The sequence below is a fragment of the Cervus canadensis genome, chromosome 7 (assembly GCF_019320065.1).
Source record: "Cervus canadensis isolate Bull #8, Minnesota chromosome 7, ASM1932006v1, whole genome shotgun sequence".
Taxonomy (NCBI): domain Eukaryota; kingdom Metazoa; phylum Chordata; class Mammalia; order Artiodactyla; family Cervidae; genus Cervus; species Cervus canadensis.
This window is the reverse complement of record NC_057392.1, coordinates 33,808,969-33,828,141: the sequence shown is the minus strand read 5'-3', so window position 1 is coordinate 33,828,141 and position 19,173 is coordinate 33,808,969. Positions and strand designations below refer to the sequence as shown.

The following is a 19,173-nucleotide window of genomic DNA, read 5'->3' as shown; positions in this document are numbered from 1 at the left end:
ACCTGTTTGGATTCCAAGCTGGCTGGTTCTGGAAGAAGCTGAGAGAAAATCCTGATCCCAGATGGGAGAGTTTTGACTATAAACTTCTTCTTCTAACATGGACAGAAACCTAGGGACAAGAATAAAGGCAAGAGTGAGATCACAAGTCATGCATCACGAGGGGGACAAGTGCCGGGCACCCATGGCAATCCCACCAACACTAGCATCTCATCCTCAATTCAGAAATATGAAATACTCAAGTCAGTAAATCATCAGGTGATGATTTAGTTGGGTGGCCTTGGTATATTCAAATAGAAATGCATTTCTACAAATGTATTCTCTTTGGACTCCATGTAGGTATTAGTAGATACAACCTAGACCACACAGAGAATTACATCAGTGGAAATGCATTTCACCAAGTCCCCCTGGGAGAGTCCTGGAACAAGAGCTCATCTCTCCTTAGAGCTGTTGTCGTCATTTCCATCACAAAAGCTGAGTCCTTGCCACGTGCTACACTGTGCTGAGAACGTTTCATTGAATCTTCTCATCAACACAATGAGTTACAGATTTTGTTTTTATTTATCACACACATGTACACATAGCTCTTACTATAGGATGGACACTGTTCTAAGCAGTCAACGTATATTAACTCACTCGCTCTTCCGAATAACCTTGAGATAGGATTCATTACTGTACTCATTTCACAGATGAAAATAACTTAGGGCACAGGCAGGTTCAATAACTGGCACAAAGGCCCACAACCAGTAAACTGCAGGGCCAAGACTAATTACCATGTTATATTTCCGGTCATGTTATAAAACAAGCAGGTCTCAAGTTTTGGGGCCACAGAAATCACCTGCACACCGTGGCTGGAATGCAGACACCCAAGCCCCACCCAGGCTCACTGAACTGCAGGCTCTGAGAAAGGTCCAGGCAACTGAATGCTGGTAAGTACCTTGGACAGTTCTTGTGTTTCCCCGCAAATGCAAAAGACTGTGAGTAAAATACCAACCCAAATCTATACTTCTGGTATTGGAAAGTCTTCCTGCAAACCTTTCAGGCACATTCATTCTCATGGAGGAATATAGAATAACGGCTAAGAGCCTGGGGTCTAAAACCCAGTTACCACTTATTATTTCCGTGACCTTGGGACAAATTCCTAGCTTTCCTCTTCCTCGGTTCCCCTTTTATAAAATGGAGACATCAACAGTAACTTCTGCACACGGTGGTGCCAAAGACTATACACTGTCATGCTGCAACCGGTGCCGACCGCTGAGAAAGTGTTCCTTCATTCACTCAACCAACACTGGCTGCCCGCCACATGCCAGGTGCCGTGGCAGGGAGGGCAGAGTGAGCACAGCCTTGCCTTGCCTTCAAGACGTTTACATTGCAGCGATGTGAAAGGTTAGCAATTAAATGTCTCTGAAATTTTTAACTCCAAAAACCCTTTTAAAAGTATTTTCCCTAATCCATTTGGCAACAAAATCTGACCTGAACATATGCAGTTTATTTACAGTCTTTATAAATATAAATGGATTTGCTTCGGGGGACCTACCCCCCTCCCAGAGCTATGATACACAGTCTGTGTGTTCTGTTACCTTTATGAAGCAGCCAAGTTTACCTCAAAGCGTGAATTGTGAAACATGCCAAGTTTGGGTCACTGATTAAGGACTTATATTAACATTAACATCATCATCATCACAATAAGGGAAAGTACCACTAATCTCCTCATTAATCAAACCCTGTAAGACTGCAGAAGGGTAGGGAGAGGTTGGGCAGTGAAGACAGGTGGGAAAGGCCCTGCGGGTCTCCGGACTGGCCTCTCACACTCAAACATTTAAGAAAAGGAACCACTGCATGAATGTCGACCTGCACTCAGCCATGAGGTGCATGGTTTAAAGAAACAGCACGGGCCACTTTTTGCCGAGCTAGTCACCATTAACTTACACTTCAGAACACTTCAGTATGTCTCTCATCTAACACAGAAAGACTAACAGCAACCGGAGGCAAAATCCTTACTGAGATCACAGTTTGACCTTGCTGACGAGAAGGCAGGTTCCGGATGCATCTCCTCCTTTGGCCCAGCAGACCCTGCCTTCACCTCGCCCAGCCCTCAAGATTTCCCAACCACCCTTCATCACAGAAGTAAATTTCCTTTCCTTTCCCAGGCTCCTTCTTTACGAGCAAATAATAGAACATCATTAAGCCCTATGGAGACTTACCAAAGAAGAATGCCATTAGTAATTTAGGAAAATAGTCATGTGTGTGCTATATATATATATATATATATAATTATTTCAATACAATGAAAGACAGTCTCATCTAATGTCATGAGAAACTGCTTATTATGTATACAGAGGTTACAAAATTGAACATAGAATAAAAGAACACAATACACGGAGGAAAAAGTAAGAAATATCTAATAAAAGCACAAAAAGTAGATCACAACGGTAGGACTATAGCAGTCCTTTGCCTCTTTGTTCTCTCTGAATCAGATCTTCACCAAATGTCCCTCTGTCACTTTTACAATGAAATGCAGATACTGAAGTTCTAAAGGACACCTGTGGGACGCGGTGGGTGTGGGGATGGCACACACGAAGGCCGAGCAGGAGGAAGGGCTGGAGTCCCTGAGGACGCAGAGGCTGGGGCTGCACTTCTCCTGCAGGGGCCTGGGTTCAATGCCCGGCTGGGGAACCAGGACCCTGCCCGCCGAGCAGCACAGCCAGAAAAAAGAAGGAAGGAACGGCGGCGTAGGAAGTGCAGGAAAGTAAGTGTGCAAGACCTGAAGACACCCGGCAAGCACGGGGGCCCCACGGGGTCAGAGGCATCCACAGTCTGACTCTGAGCCAGGCCCCGGCTCCAAACGGCACCTCTGGCTTCAGTATACGAGATTCTGCTGCCAAGTCTGCAGGTGTGAATCCCTAACAGCCTCCAGTGTTGTCATATTCAGTGGAAAGGGACTGAAAGGAGAAGTGGGTGGTAGCTTTACCCGGCCATTAGTAACAGAGAAGGAAAGAAAGCGGCACTGATTTTCTCAGCTAAGCAGCTTAAGCATGCCAGAACTACGGGCTGAAGGCACAAACACTGTAATTAGCAAATAGCTCCAAGAAGGAAAATGAGTTTGCTATGGGAAAAAACCTGCTCCTATGCAAGATAATTAAAATCTCTCATTAAGCACCATAAAAGGTGTGACGAGGGAGGGGTCCTCTGTCCGCTGGCTTAGAGGCAGGAGACAACTATAACCTAAACATACGAAACATGGCTTATGTGGCAGATGTAACAGAGAAACAAGAAAACTACTTTAATCTGTAAGGAAAGGAGCTTAGATCAGGTAACAGGCAGACGCTGAAATACACAAGCACCAGAGTTCCTAACCTCTTCAGGAACGACACCCGAGCTGCTGTTTAGGTCCTTCTGGACATTCCTCCCTGAAGGACACCAAGTGTTCGGGCCCTGCCTCATCCTGGGTTGTCGCTGTCTTCAGGAAATGCTGCAAATCAGGTCACTAGGACTCATGTTCAGCTAAAGCTCATGAGAATTATCCTCTACCTAACACTGGAGATTCATGCTAAACTGCAAAAACAAACTGTTCTGTCCGTTTTCATCAGAAAATCATTTTTGTTGTTGTTTTGGACCTAACTCATCTTTAAAAATTAAAATGATCATGTTTCCTGAGACACACATTGGGTAACCCATAAATAGTAGCGATTATAAAAATCTAGTATTTCGCATAAAACAGGATTCCATCCATCTTGGTTCCAGGAGCATAACAGCACCTCTCCTAAACTGCTCTCCGCCTCACAGCTGTCCCTGGCAGAACTCTCTCAGACCTAGAAAGCCTGTTCAAATGACAGCTTCCACCCACGCTGGACCAGCGCGGCTGCCGGCGGGAGTGAGCAGAAGGAATCAGCTCCGCCCTGTCTCGCCACACAGTTCTGAGGAGTCGTCACCTGCACCCTCAGCTGCCAGCCACTTAGGTTAAAGTCTGCGTTCTTCACACTGAAAACCCATTCCAAGCCCAGTGGCATACACTGTACCTTCCTACCCCCCTGACCTATTTCCTACATTTGGAAAATATTTAAGTGAGTCTTTACACGCTTGAGGTCTAGCAGGTTCAAGCAGCAAGGGGCCAAGGGCACGCGTGCGCCTGGGAAGCTGAGTACAGAGGTGCAAAGATCCTCCTGCCAGAGACCCGTCTATTCCAGGCCGGCTCCCAGCCTCGGAGTCCAGTTCGTTCCAGCTGAGACAGGGATGACCCGCTGGCCTCAGGAAGGGCAGGAGAACTGGGTGCCTGAATCAGCCCCGGGCTCTCCTGCACCACCTCTTGGAGACCACTTCTGCAGGGTCCCCACTGCCCTGGAGCAGCCTGGAGCTGCTCCACACACAGCCCTGGCCTGTCCTCTGAGAATCGGGAGGGATAAGACAAGCCAAGGGAACAGTCGACCCAAAGTCAACTTCATTTCAGATGGGCTGGAAACACCCACGAGGCTCCCAGGGGGGCTGCGAAGATGGGGGTCCTGCCATGCCACCACCCCCCCCAGCCAGTTCTGTCCCCGAGGCTTTGATGTGCATCCGTCCATCTCAAGCGTGGCACCGAGCAAAGACCCCACGAGCTCTCCCTTACTTCGGGAAGTGGGTGAGGATCAGAGTCCGCTTCTCCAGCGGCAGTTTGTCCTTCTCCTGCCTCGCCTGCTCCAGCAGCTGCCGCCGCATAACAGTGAAGACGGAGCGCAGCAGCGTCCTCCCGAACACCTGGGCCGTCTCGTACCGCGGCAGGCTGTCGCAGAACTGGGGCACGTTGCAATAACACAGCCACCTGCACGGAGGAGACCACAGCATCAGCGCCAGCATCAGCGCCCGCGAGCCCCGCCACGAGGAACACACACGACGCTACTCGACACCATCACCCTCAGCGGGAGACCAGGCCTGCAGACACGCCGGGGAAGCGCCATCAGCGGGTCAGATGCTGGCTCACCCTGCCAGAGCCCTCGGGCCCAACTCTACTAGAGTCACTCCAGTCTGCAGCATCCTTTAAATAGGAGGATGGATTCAAGGGGAACAGAGGACATCCCTTTTGGAGGAGAAGCAGAACTCCCCCACTGAACCCTCTGAGTAAAAACTTAAGACCGCTTTAAAATGCCTACACAGCACTCACGCCCCCCACAGCTTCAGTGAGAAGATAAAGATCTCCACGACTGCTCAAGACTCAGTCAAAACGCAGGAAGTAATAAGCTTCCACCATCTGTCACCTAGGTACACGTTCAGTGACTCAAAGTCAGAACTGTCTCTCGGTGTCGCATGGGGCTGGAGGGGTGCCGGGCCCGAGGGAAACCAGGCCTTTCCTGAGCACAGTGTGGGGCACGGGGCTGATGCAGGGCAGATTCAGGACGCCGCTTCAGCCGAGAAGCTGAAAACAAACATTCATCAGCCACCACCTGCTCCAGGGCCTCCCAGAGATGCAAGGCCTGAAATTCCCAGCAGTAGGGGCAGGGGGCCCAGCAGGCGGCAGAGACCAGGAAGAGACCCGGCTTCAGTGCCCAAGTCCTGCTCCTCAGAGGCAGACCCAGCTACCCCTCATCAGGGGAGGACCCCCACTCCCCAGACAGAACCCTAACCCCGCTGGGGACCCCTCTCCCCCAGAGAGGACCCTCTGCCCCGCCCAGGACCCCTCTCCCCAAGACAGGACCCTCTGCCCTGCCCAGGACCCCTCTCCCCGGATGGAACCCTCCGCCCTGACGGGGACCCCTCTCCCCAGATGGAACCCTCTACCCCACCAGGCGCCTTTGGCACCCTTTCAGGTGGGGGCCGAGCTCCCACATGCCCAGACAGCTGGAGGAGACCTGATGACAGTCAGTCCTCAATAAAGAGTGGAGTAATGTCCACTTACCCAGGCTGTCTGACTTATTCTTTATGTTACTCTGTATTAGCTCCCCTGTGTGGGGTGGGGCCGCTTCATCTTTGGGGAAGAAAACCTTCATTAGTGTTAGTTCATCTACCTAGATTCAAAATTAACCTTAAAACCCTGCTACTATTTCTGTTCCTCTCAACTTTCCTGTCCTAATAATTCACACGCAAATGTCACTCTACGATACAATACCCAGATGGGCATCCTAAGTGCCGTCCGTATCCTGTCAAGTTGAAAACAGTGACCTTGGTAACAGAAGAAACTGAAGGATGCATTTATTTTGTAATTTATAAGGCACTCATATAGAAATTCATCAACTTCAAAGCTAGTCTTTGCTGGAAGTTAGTCCGTGGCCACTTAAAGAAGTTAAAATATTTGGAGTTGAAGGCAGGCCAGCTTCCAGGGAACTAATTATGAAAGTACACACGTAATCACAAACCATAACCATCAGATCAATTTCATGAGACTGTAAATCTTAATAAAAGTATGTCCAACGTGGCACAATGGGAGATATAAGGATTTAAGGATTTAGAAGTACTGTCCGATAAAGGCTTCGGTGATGACAAGATTGCTGTACCCCTGTGTTGACGCATAGCTGTGGAGCCCCCCAGCCATGTGTAACTACTGAGCACTTGTACAAGTGAAAAAACATTTTTCTTTTTAATTTTAATTGATGTATAGCTGGCTTACAAGGTTCTGCTAGTTTCAGGTACGTAGCAAAGTGATTCCGTTTTATCTGTATGTGCGTTGAGATTCTTTTCCAGATTCTTTTCCCTTATAGGTTATTACAGAACACTGAATACAGTTCCCTGTGCTACATACAATCAGTCCTCGTTGTTTATTTTATACACAGCAGTTGCATCTGCGAACCCCAAACCCCTGATTTATCACTCTCACCCCTTTGTTCTTGGGTAATCATGTTTGTTTTCCTGAAGAGACTGATTCTGGGAAAGACTGAAGGCAGGAGGAGAAGGGAACAACAGAGAACAAGGTGGCTGGATGGCATCACCGACTCCACGGACGTGAGTCTGAGCAAACTCCGGGGGTCACAAAGAGTCAGACATGACTGAGCGACTGAACAACAAATTTTAATCAATTTAAAATTTACTTTCAACCAACAAGGGCCTACTGTATAGCACGGTGAACTACCCTATGATAAACCATAATGCAAAAGACTCTGAAAAAGAATAGACTTATATTCTTTTAATATATATCTATGTACAGTTGCTTCAGCTGTGTCTGACTCTTTGTGACCTCATGGGTTGTAGCCTGCCAGGCTCCTCTGTCTACGGGATTCCCCAGGCAAGAATACTGGTGATCCTCTTGACCCAGGGATTGAACCCGCATCTCTTACATCTCCTGCATTGGCAGGCGGGTTCTTTACCACACACACACACACACGTATGTCTGAATTGTTCTGCTGTATGCCTGAAACCATTGTAACTCAACTACACTGAAATTTTAACATAAATAGAGGAAAAAATATTTAAAAATTTACTTTCAAATGGAAACCCTGAGAAATACTTTTTCATTAAACACAACTTTACTGTTTTGGTAGAACTCCATTTAGCTTTAACCACTTAAAATGTAAAGAATAAACTAAAATATGCTGTAATTATAAAACCCCCACATTGGATTTGGAAGATTTAGTATAAAGAAAAGTAAAAGACATCATTAATAATTGCTCATATTGATTCCATGTTAAGTGATAACATTTTTATACAATGGGTCAAATAAAACACTATTAATATTAATGTCCTGTTCTACCTTTTTAAATGTAGTTACTAGAAAATGTCAAATTACAGCTGTGGCTCACATTTGTGGATCATGTTATATTCTATTTGGCAGTGCTGATTTTGAGTCTGAAGAGCATTCCTATCTATGGAGGTCACATATGTCTGAGACTCTACTGAAGACAGATGCTATTTCTGCTACAACAATGACAGTGATAAATATTATAAAATCATAAAATGTTATCCAAAGTGCTTAACACAGCCACAGGGCAGAGGAAGGCAATGTAGATTAATATTATCTAGTCAAAATTTTCAAACAAAAGGTTTCCACTTATTTCCTCTGAAAATCACTTTATAGTACTTAAGTTTATACTTTTTTAGTTTAGTTCTGGTTTTGCTTCCAAAACTAATCTTATAAATTCTAAGGGCACTGTACGAAAAGACAGGAGATGAGTCAACACGTTCTGGGCGTTTTGGGTGTTATAGCGATTGACACAGTCTGGGCGTGCGGTGAGACAAGGAAACAGGAACGGATGTGTGTCTTGCTACTCAGATGTTCCTCTAAACACTAACCTGGAAAACAAGGGTGTACCTAAACCTCTGGTTTCAGGTCTCCTCAAAAGAAGTAAAAAGATGGTTTAGTCACTTTTGTATACCTAACAGAGATGGCATGGTGTGCAAGTCACTGACTGTTCAAACAACTCTCAGATTTTCATAGCATTGGGATTACTTGCAGTGACCTTGCTTTCTTTAAAACGTGAGTAGAGCTGGAGGACTTGAGTGATGAAGGCCATGTCACCTACTACCTGCTGGACAGAAAGTCCTAAAGCTTTCAGGAATTAAATGACCCTCCAGGTTTTCCTGCACTAAAGGCTAGTTACTTTCAGAGTCCAGGCTAGAAGCTGGGTCTCTAAAGCCCCATCCCACTGTTCCTCCCCCAATCCGTGAGAAATACCATCCTGGGATGACACGCCTAATTATGAACATTCAGGAAGCCTGGTGATGGGTCTATACCTCACAGTGCAACAGTTACAGGAAACTTTCACCAGAATTAATTTAGTTATATCTCATTTGCTTGCATTCTTACAAAACATCTCCCCAAGATAAGCATAACTTCTAATTTTGAGATGTTCTGCACAGTTCAGAATCTAAGACTAATAATTTGCCACGTTCCTTTAGCATGGGATTCCCTGGGGGTTCAGATGGTAGAGAATCTGCCTGCAATGCAGAAGACCTGGATTTGATCCCTGGGTCGGGAAGATCCCCAGGAGAAGGAAATGGCAACCCACCCCAGTATTCTTGCCTGGGAAATCCCATGGACAGAGGAGCCAGGCAGGCTACAGTCCATAGGGTCACAAAGAGTCAGACACGACTGAGCAACTTACACTTTGACTTTAGCATATTCTGTTGGTCAGATGTATTTTAAGAAGTCATATTCCTCTGACACTTCTCCAGCTATTTTCTCATGGAATATTATATTGGCATACCATCAGAAAATTCAGGAAATTTCAAAATATTTGTCTAGGTCTGTCTCTAAAACCACAGTGACTTCTGGGGGACATATAAAGGTATATTTAATATAAACTCATATAGATTATTAAGGTTAAGTATATGTTAACATTAATATATCAGATTTTTCAACATATAAAATACTTATATTTTGCCTCACTTCAGAACAGAGAGTATAAGTAATATAAGCAGTCCTACTGTTCAGCAAGCGTTTACTCTTTCATGGGGTAAGTCCTCTCGTAATAAGGAACACAATTACTTTCGGAGTCAGTCCTGTTCCCCGAGGATCCTGTCTCTCCCACCTCCATGCTGTGATTCCAGAATCTTCCCGAAGGACGTGACCGCGCAGACACGCTGAGCCAACTGTCCACGGCCCCGGCTCCCGCCACCCCAACGGGCCGCGGTGCCCGCAGGGTTAACAATGCTGCGTTTGAGAAGCAGCATCAGTGAGGAGGGCGGTGTGAGCTCTCCTTGGTTCTCAAGCAGTCAGGACCATTGAGGTCTGACTCTATGCAAGGCAAGCATCTCTCAGCGTTCACGGGTTGGCCTTCTCTGCTCTTCATCGGCAGCCTGCGGGGGGGAACTCCCCTATTATTACCACCCACCGAGGCTGCGGGGCTGGCCCGCCCAGGGCTCAGCCGGTCACTGCCTCCAGCGCAGGCCGCTCCCCTCGAGGCACCCTCCGCCCCCGGGGAGGCTGGCCCCGGACCCTGCTGGGCTCTGGGCCGTCACCGCCCTTCCTTCAGCGACCCCAGACCCTAAGCTCTCCTCTCTCGGCGCACGCTCGAGTCTAGCTGGTTGGCGGTGACTGAGGCTCCGAGGAAAAGCACCAGGAGCATCTGAGCATCTCCCCGGGGTGCGGGGCGGGGATGGGGCCGTGGCTCAAGCCCACCACTCCTTCCACAAGGAGGCGTCACGTTTACGACTCAAGGGTTTGCAAGTGCTGCCCAGTATTGGTAATTCCCACGTGCTACAAACTATTTTTACTCTTTTCTAAAATACAGCATTAACTCCTGTGCCGCTTCACAATGAATTCTCCTCCTTGATTACACAATCTTTCCTCTCTTAGAGTGGCAAATATTTCAGGGGTTTGGCTTTGACAAATACTCAGTTTTGTCAACTGTTCACAGATGGACAAAGATATGGGCCTTCCCCACTGGCCCAATGGTTAGGTCCCTGCTCTCCCACTGCAGTGGGGTTCAGGTCTGCTCCCTGGTCAGGAAATTAAGATTCCGCATGCCTTATTGTTCAGACAACAAATAAAGTAAAATAAAACTTGTTAAAACTATATATACATAGAGAGAGAGAGAGAGAGTTCTACTATTTCAACTCATTATAAACAAGTGTTACAATAATATAGGAACTACTCTGAAATGAAGATGTAAAAATAAAGGTATCATTTTAAAAGTGGATTATGAAGCAATCTGTAAATCCTATTGACACTTATTAAGATAAAATATTTTATAATTCAAATTGTATATATTGTAAAAGGCTGGATGAGAGGCAAAAACTTGGATGTTACTCATAAAATCAGGTCAGTGATTAGACAGGAAAGTTTAGCTTTAACTCCACCCATTTCTACTTGTCATCTGCGGTTAAATCTGGGTACAAGTGGTCTTTACAGGTTGTCAAAAAACATTGCTCATTTTAACTCAAGAGGAAAAAAAGGCTAAAAACAAAAAACCCTGAAGCATGCTTGATATGCCTATTAAATACAAATGGGAAAAGTTATAAAAAGGTGAATAAAATGGATGGTACAAGTCACTCTCTTCCTTAAAGATGAATATGTCACACTATTTTGTATGGTCCACATTTATGACTCTTAAATCATAAACTCAATTTTATTATCCTGCAAATCATAGGTAATAAAAAATAAATTCCCATTTTAGAAAAAATGTAATCCAAGAATATGTGCAGAGTTTGATGCCCACCAACAGAGAAAAGATTAGGTAAATCACGGTGCATCAACAGACAATAATGTAACCAGTAAAGTGTTTAAACAGGGCAGGGTGGACAAAGAAGATGCAAATGCTCTCTTTTCTTTCATTCTAAAAAATGTAAAATGTGTACTTAAAGAGACAAAGGCTGTAAGACCATGTATATAACACTATTATATTTACACCACAGTGCTGAGACTATGGTGGTCTTTCCTTCTTTGGAGAAGACTCTTGAGAGTCCTTGGACTGCAAGGAGATCCAACCAATCCATCCTAAAGATCAGTCCTAGGTGTTCATTGGAAAGACTGATGGTGAAGCTGAAACTTCAGTATACTTTGGCCACCTGATGTGAAGAACTGACTCACTGGAAAAGATCCTAATGCTAGGAAAGATTGAAGGCAGGGGGAGAAGGGGGCGACAGAGGATGAGATGGTTGGATGGCATCACCAACTCAATGGACATGAGTCTGAGCAAGCTCCGGGAGTTGGTGAAGGACAGGGAGGCCCGGCGTGCTGCGCAGCAGTCCATGGGGTCTCAAAGAGTTGGACATGACTGAGTGACTGAACTGAACTGAATCGATATTCTTGGGCATTGCATTTTTTTTTTAAGAGTAAGTTCTCTATATAATTACAGAGTCATAATATAGTTATCTAGGTCAGCAGTGCTCAATAGAAATACGATGCAAGCCACATGTAACTTTAAATTTCCCAGTAGTCACATTAAAAAAGTAAATAGCAACAGGTGAAATTAACTTTAATATATTATTTAATTCAATATATCCAAAATGCTACCATTTCAACATGTAATCAATATAAAAAATGATTAATGAAATATTTCACATTCTTTTTTTGTACAATCTTGGAAATCTCAATTTAGGCCAGCCACACTTCCAGGGCTCAGTGGCCACGTGTGGTGAGCAACTATTGTACTAAGTAGTTCAGCTCTAACTGATCCGATTCTTCACACTCAGAGTATCAAGGCCAGAGGGGAGGAGCCAGCCCCGCTCACCTGGTGTAGTTCTCCTTGTACCCAGAGATGTCGTCGTTGGGAGAGCGCAGTCTTCGCTGAGATGGTGCCTCCAGATGCCAATAGTTGATGCGGTTCAGGAACATTTTTGCCAGTTCAACGATCGTTTGCCTTTCTTTGGGTGGCAGGTGACTGAATTTGTACTGTACAAAGTTATTCACACCCTTAAAAGGAGGGAAGGCAATTTATTCATGCAGCTCTGCAATCCTGAATGCCCACCCAGGCAGCACCAGTGGTGGTCATTAGCAAAAGAACAGACAGTTCTCTAGTCACAAAAACCTCTTTTTTCCCTATTAGAAAACAGGAATATGCCCAGAGGGAATCATGCCTCAGATCACAGCCTATGAAAAGTGACAAGACACAGAAGCTGGGAGCTGCAATTCTCTGCCTGCTGCAATCATGAAGCGATGAAGAAAAAATCAAAACAGTGGACTGAAAAGGTCAAAACCCCCCAAACAATAAAATATGGCTATTTTGCAGAATAACTCTTGCTGTACAATCAAAACAGGAGCTCACATATAATGAGATTCTTGGATAAATATGTTTTTACATTCACAAAATTTTAATCAAAACTCTGCTAGCAAGGCCTTGCAATGAACTAAACCACAAGAATTTAAACTCTTTACTGTCATTCTTTCAGTTTTTAATAAACTTACCCAAAAAGAAATTCTTACTCAAAATTATGAGCTTTTGAAAAAAAGCTGTGGATTAATTTAATCTGTCTTCAGAACACTCTCATCTAATTTAACTTCAAATAAAGTAACAATGAAATCTTATTTTGTAGGGTTTGAAGACATTTCTTCTACTAAAAACTGACTGATAATATACACTTATTTGTATCTCATATCATGCCTTCTGTAACTACTCTCATCAGGAAACTCAGTCCAGAGTGTCTAACATTTACTTATGAAAATAATGAGAGGCTAAAAAATTGATACTGATGACAGATCCTGACAACACCTAACAGGAAAGGTCTGAACATATTAACAGATGCCCCAAGTGGATCTAGGCTTCTCTGCAGGAATCATAATGTGGCAGGAAGCCAACTTCTGGATACAAAATCTCATTTCTTTTCTGTGCTTTTTGCTTGACTTACAATGTTTTTCACATTGCTCCTGAATTCCCTCACCTCAATAGACTTTTCAACAGTGCCAAACACAGGGACAAAGACTTAATTTTAAAACATCAACACCAAGAAAAAGCCCATTTCATGTGTTCTGATGAACTACATGTTCTACTTTTTTTTTTTTTCTTTTCCAAACACACAGTGAATTCTGAGCATTCAGCAGCCTAAGAGACAAAAGCTAAATCATTTACTACATGGAGTATTCACTTCTGATCCAAAGGGCTTGAGACTATTCCTACGGACTTGAACATCTCTAAGGCAGCTATGAACACGAAGATGAGGTTTGTTCAGCCTTAAAGCAATTTAAAAAAATGGGGCTCTCGTATTTTTTTTTTTTACCTGTTCAATACTAGGTTTTTCAAAAGGGGGCTTCTTCTCCAAAGAGCCTTCAACCACAGGTTTTCCTCTTTGTAAAATAGACTTCCTCAAGAGCTGTAAGAAATCATTTTTAAAAAATCAGTGTCTCTCTTTCTCACACACACACACACACACACACTGGCGTCTCCAAGCTTACAATCTTGTTAGGGGCAAAAAGGCCACATAACGGAGCTGGACCGGGTCACACCATGCTGTCTCCCAAATACGAAAGGAAGAAAACAAACAAAAAATTCAAGTTGGCAGCAGAAACATTCCAAATAAGTTGCAAGTGCTGTCTAAGCTCAGAGATGAGAGCTCAGAAATCTGGTACTGAGGGAAGACGTCACAGCCGAGAAAGGGTGCTCTGAGTGTGGAAGGGAGGAAGGTGTGGGACACGACCAGGAGGAAAGGCGTCTGAGGAAGGTGAGGGGTGATGCCAGCCTCAAGGAGCTCGAGGGTCCTGAGTCCATGAGGCTGCCCCAGAAGGTGGTCAGAGGGCCCCTGAGACCTTGGAGCTGTTTTCTCCGTAAGGCATTTAATCAACCAAGATGTGAATCAAAAGTAATGATAAGAGTACCAAATTTAGTCTTCATTTTAAAATCTTCCTCTGAGACATGTAAGCTGAGGCTTTTCTCTAAAACACTCCATGCCTCACACAGAGAGCCTTTGGAAGGGAAGTCACCATATTCCATTTATCTCAATTACACGTGCTGTTGTCTCCAAGTCACGTCTGACTCTTCGCAACCCCACAGACAGCAGCACACCAGGCTTCCCCGTCCTCTACCATCTCCCAGAATTTGCTCAAATTCATGTCCACTGAGTCAGTGATGCCATCCAGTTACCTGTCAGTGAATCCTCACATCAACAGATGGGAGACCACCAGCGAGCCCCACGGCCCCCCGAACCTCTCCTGCTCACCCCCTCACAGCCCCGCTCCTGGCTTCGGCTGACCCCGAGGCCTGGAGCGCCCTCTGCACACGCCCCCAGGCCAGGCAGGGGTGCTCATGCCCTGGGGGGCCTGCTCTAAACCCTGAAAAGGCCGTGGCCCTCTCTGCACGCAGGAGCCGCGTGTCGCAGGCGCGGTCTCAGGCACGGTCCTGGCTGCGAGGGGCCACCGCACATGGTCTCGGGCTCGTCCCCACTCCCTCTCCACGCGCAGAGTGCAAAGTGCAGAGCAAGGGTCCTGGCATCGCCGAGCCCACAGAACAAAACGCCGCTCTGAATCCCACCACTGGAATTCCAGATCCTCAAAGAGCAAACACCAGAGGGAGAAAAGAACGCAGAGCCAGTTATCAAGACCCAACTTGAAAACACATTTGATACTGAACTTCTTTACCTTCAACCTTTGCGTGAACCTTCCATAACCCTTCACACAGGCCAGTTAAGACATATATGCAATCATTCATTTCATTCATTTATTCACTCACCCACGTATTATTTACTTATTACACATTTATTTACATCTTTCCTCCTTTCTCCATTGATTGCTTTTTCAACAGAAACAAAACATGGCAAACTCTCCCCCAGGAGTTAGTGGAAACAGATGACACCCCCCCCCACCAGGTGGAAGATCACCCTGTGTCATCCCCCCGGGGCTGGGTCTGACAAAGACCTCAGTTCTTCTAGAGGTGCCATATCAATTACTCACACTGAGCATTTGCTGATCCTTTCAGGGTATCATACCCATCTTTACAAAAATAAAGGTGTCATAATGATAAGTTGTTATATGTTTTTAAGGATATGCAAAGACTGATCATCACATTTAGATACAAATAATTCGGGCTGCCCATTTTTTTGCCCATTTTGCCCAATGGATCATTTGGAAACTTGATCCATTGGGGGTTTCAATTTGGAGGAAGATGGATAAATAGGGGAGATGCTGACTCTTAGCTTCCTTGTCTAAACCAGGATGGAGCTGGGATAAACAGGCAAATATTCAACATAAAAATGTTAACAGCAGTAGTGGCATTTGCCCCTTACTTGCCAAGCACTCTCTGTAGTTCTATCTGTACTATCTCATGAATCCTCCTCACAGCCTTTTGAGGGAAGTGCTATCATATCATGGTCTACACTTTTAATTTTTTTTTAACACCAAAAACATTTTGTCCTGGGGTACAGCTGATTAACAATGTTGTGGTAGTTTCAGGCGAACAGCGAAGGGACTCAGCCACACACGCATCACAATCTACACTTTACAGATAAGGAAACGGAGCTGCACAACCTGGCTGAGGTCACTAAGGGATGAAGCCAGGCCTGGAAGCAGCCAGCTGTGCTCCGGCACCATGCCGACGGGCTCCAGGGTGAAATCAGCTTCAGGAAGGAGCTTTTCACCAAGTTCATTTTCAACATCTAAGGCAAAAGTTTCCAAAATGCACTAAAATGTGTAAGTGCATGTTAATTAATTTTAGAGACATAGGAGACACAGGAACTGGTTTTCCAAAGCTAAGAAGAAATGGATGATTTATGACACACTTGCCCAAAGAATGACTTTGGGGGAGGGGAGGGGAGAATGCTGAATATTTTGGATCTTGTTCTCAGAAGCAAATATATGTGCACTGTTAAAGATGAGAGAGGGAAGAAAGGCAGAGTGATGTTTTCTGGCCTCTTAGGTGGTTCTGAACAGAACTGAGCGGAGGTCAGCAGGATGGAAGCCTTTCCTTCCAGCAGGGCACTGGGGAACCACCGCCAGGGATCTGGGTTCCAAGACAAATAATAGTTGCAGCCATGCAGACGTTGTTTTTCTCCAACTAAGAGCTTTTTCCAAAGACGCTCTAAACAGCACGAAGCTGGTGGGGTTCAGTCCAGACGACTCAGCCCAGGGTCAGGTCAACAAGCCGTCACCTGGAGGAGCCGGGAGCTTGCTAACAGCTGTGCTCTCGCCCCTCCCCTGTTACTTATCTTTTTGGTGTTAAAATCCCCACAAGATTCCAATGTTTAAAAATATAACGTCTTTCCCACTTTTGCCCCTATCGACCCCCAATATCCCCAGTACTACATTCAAAGACAAAAGTTAACAGAAGAAAAGGAACAATTGTGTATTGTCGTCCCAACCCAAAGCAACAGGAACTGGGTCGGAAACTTGCCCTGAGTTTCCTGGCAGCCAGAGCAAAAGAGGAAACTCCTGGTCACAGAAAATGGAGCCCAGACTCCTCCTGGCTGTCAGCTCCAGTGAAGGGTCGGGGTTTGTTTTTAGGTCCTTGTAAGGGCTACACAGTACAGCGCAGTCTACAGGGCCCCAAATCGTCGGTTTGGGGGGTTTTTTAATTTATTCCTTCTGTCAGCCACCTTTGCAAAACTTATTTTTTTGGTGATCTGAATTTCTTCTATCCGGTCCCCCCCACTCCACCATTTCCCTCCCCCCGTCAGTGCAAACCAACCCACATCTACGGAAAGGAAGGGCCTGGACCCTCTGGAGCTGAGGCCGCGCCCCAGGAGGCAGAGGTAGGGGTGGCGGGGCTGGTGTCAGCAAGGCGGCGAGCGGGGAGCCGGGAGCAGGGAGGCGCACACCGACCGGAGCCCTCGCTCCTGAGCTTGGGGCGCCGAGTCCAGCCACCATCCAGCCAGGCCTCCCGCCTCCCCCGCCTCCGGGGCCCCCGGCGCTGGGCTGGGGGCTTCAGGCCCACCATGGGGTCTGACGCCGTGCGATCGCACACCGCCCAGAAGGCGCCTCCGCAGCCCTTTGCAGGGGCGGCCCCTGGCCCTCGCTGGCATCTCTGCGCAGCCGTCGGCTCATCTTCCCTAACTGAGTTGGGAAGTTAGTGCCACGTGTCCCTGGCACCACATCCCCGCCCACCAGCGCCCTCCCACGCGGACGGCACTAACTCTGCCGGCTCGGGGTGCACGCTCACCACCACCGGCGTGCACTGCCGACCTGCTGACGGTCTCCGCCTCTCCTACTGAAACCCAAACTCCATGAAGGCAAGGACTTCGCTGCCCAGGGACCCAGGCTTCATGCCCACACGAGCACCCGCACAGAGCAGGCGTGCACTAAGTCCTCCTCAGATGGACAGATGGACGGTTGGACACATGCTTGGATGGACAAATGGACGGATGGAGGGATGAACAGAGGTGTGATGGAAGAAATCCATAAGCATAAAGATACTCCACTCGGCCAACAGGTAGGAGGCGCTCAGGGAGAGGGATGTGCTCCAAGCATGGTGCCCAGGGCAGAGTCCCCCTGGAGAAACTTGCCTCCGCAGACCCAGGGCCAGCCTCCCGTGACCTGCTGCATCTGGACAGAGAGGGAGAAGCAAGCCTTCCTAAAGGTGGACGTCTCACCTTGAACAGGTAGAAGTAAACCTGCTTGGTGTCGGCATCTTCTTCCCTGTGGACGCAGGTGAAGAGATACTCCACATCCAAGACGATCCCCAGCAGTCTGTTCATCTCCTCCTCCGACACATTCTCCAGGTGCGACACATGAGCAGCTGCAGACAGAAAGGAATGCAGTGGGAGTCAGCACAGCTCACCTCTTCCTTGCGGCCAGGCTTCTCTGCCTGTGGAGTCCAGTCCCCAGCCAGGGGTCAAACCCACGCCCCCTGTGTTGGAAGCATGGAGTCTTAGCCACCGGACTGCCACGGAGATCCCAGTCTGGAACATTCTCTCCCAGGAACCTTCCAGAATACCAATATTTCAGATGGCCTTGTAAATAGAGGAATTTTCTGAACTCCAAGACTGAAGTCTGCTTACAAAACTGACTTACGTTAAATTCTGCTATGTCCCTATAGAAGCCAACTCCCATCAGGCCCAGAGGGCCCTGTGGTCCTGGAGCCTGGATCCAGGATCTGAGGACTGTGGGTTCAGAAGGATCCAGAAAACAGACTCCCTAAGGGTTTACATCTAAGTCCTATGAACAGTTCTGGTGGCCAAGAACATCACATCGCAAGAAAGACCAAAAAAGTATCAGTAAAATCTGAATGAAGCCCTTTTCCTGAGCCCTGAGATGCACTGAAAGCTGTCTCTACAGCGAAAACCTAAGGCCAATTTGCATTCAAGAGTCAGCATCCTCCAAGGTCACGCCCCAAACCACCTTCCCTTCCTCTATTCTGCGCGCTATCGTTAAGTGACCTATCCATATCCTCCCCTCTCCCATGTCCCTGTCCTCTGTTCTACCCAAATCCAGTCCACTTTTCGAGGTGAACACATTTTATCCTCAAAACATCTCATGAGGTAGGTCTGAGTAACCCCGTTCTATGGTTGAGAAAACTAAGGCTCAGAGACTGAACACTGTTTCCTCCAGTGTCAAAGACAAAGGTCTGACTCCAATCCTGAAGCACGCACACATGTGCTTTTTGGATGATTAGCTGATTCGCTTTAAGTCCTTCTCACTCTTAAGGGTCTCTCAAGGTCTCTCGAGGTCGCAAGGGTCTCTTGGGGTCGCGAGGGTCTCTGGAGGTGAGTCGTCCGAGAACCCACCAGGAGCACCTCCGAGACGCGGCCTAGCTCTCAGAGTGTGTCTCCAGGAATCGTCACTACACTTGCTGACAGACAGCGGCCCTGCAAGAGCAATCCTTTGAGGCGGAGCTCTTGGTGTGCTGGCCGAAAATCCTTGGACCTAGAGTGCTTGAGATGACTTCTAAAGAAGAGCAGAGGTAGGCCTTTCCT

General features: G+C 46.8%; 1 protein-coding gene across 3 annotated transcripts in view; it reads right to left on the bottom strand.

Moving 5' to 3' along the window:
• The window catches only part of KAT2B (lysine acetyltransferase 2B), a 92,872-nt gene that overhangs the window by 32,906 nt on the left and 40,793 nt on the right, over positions 1-19,173 (bottom strand). For all 3 annotated transcript variants that reach the window (XM_043474817.1, XM_043474819.1, XM_043474818.1), the window contains exons 3-7: positions 17,851-17,996; positions 13,555-13,647; positions 12,072-12,253; positions 4,604-4,795; positions 3-109 (exon numbers count right to left, since the gene is read on the bottom strand). In XM_043474817.1, coding sequence (XP_043330752.1) covers positions 3-109; positions 4,604-4,795; positions 12,072-12,253; positions 13,555-13,647; positions 17,851-17,996 — 720 coding nt within the window. The remainder of the gene's footprint in view (positions 1-2; positions 110-4,603; positions 4,796-12,071; positions 12,254-13,554; positions 13,648-17,850; positions 17,997-19,173) is intronic.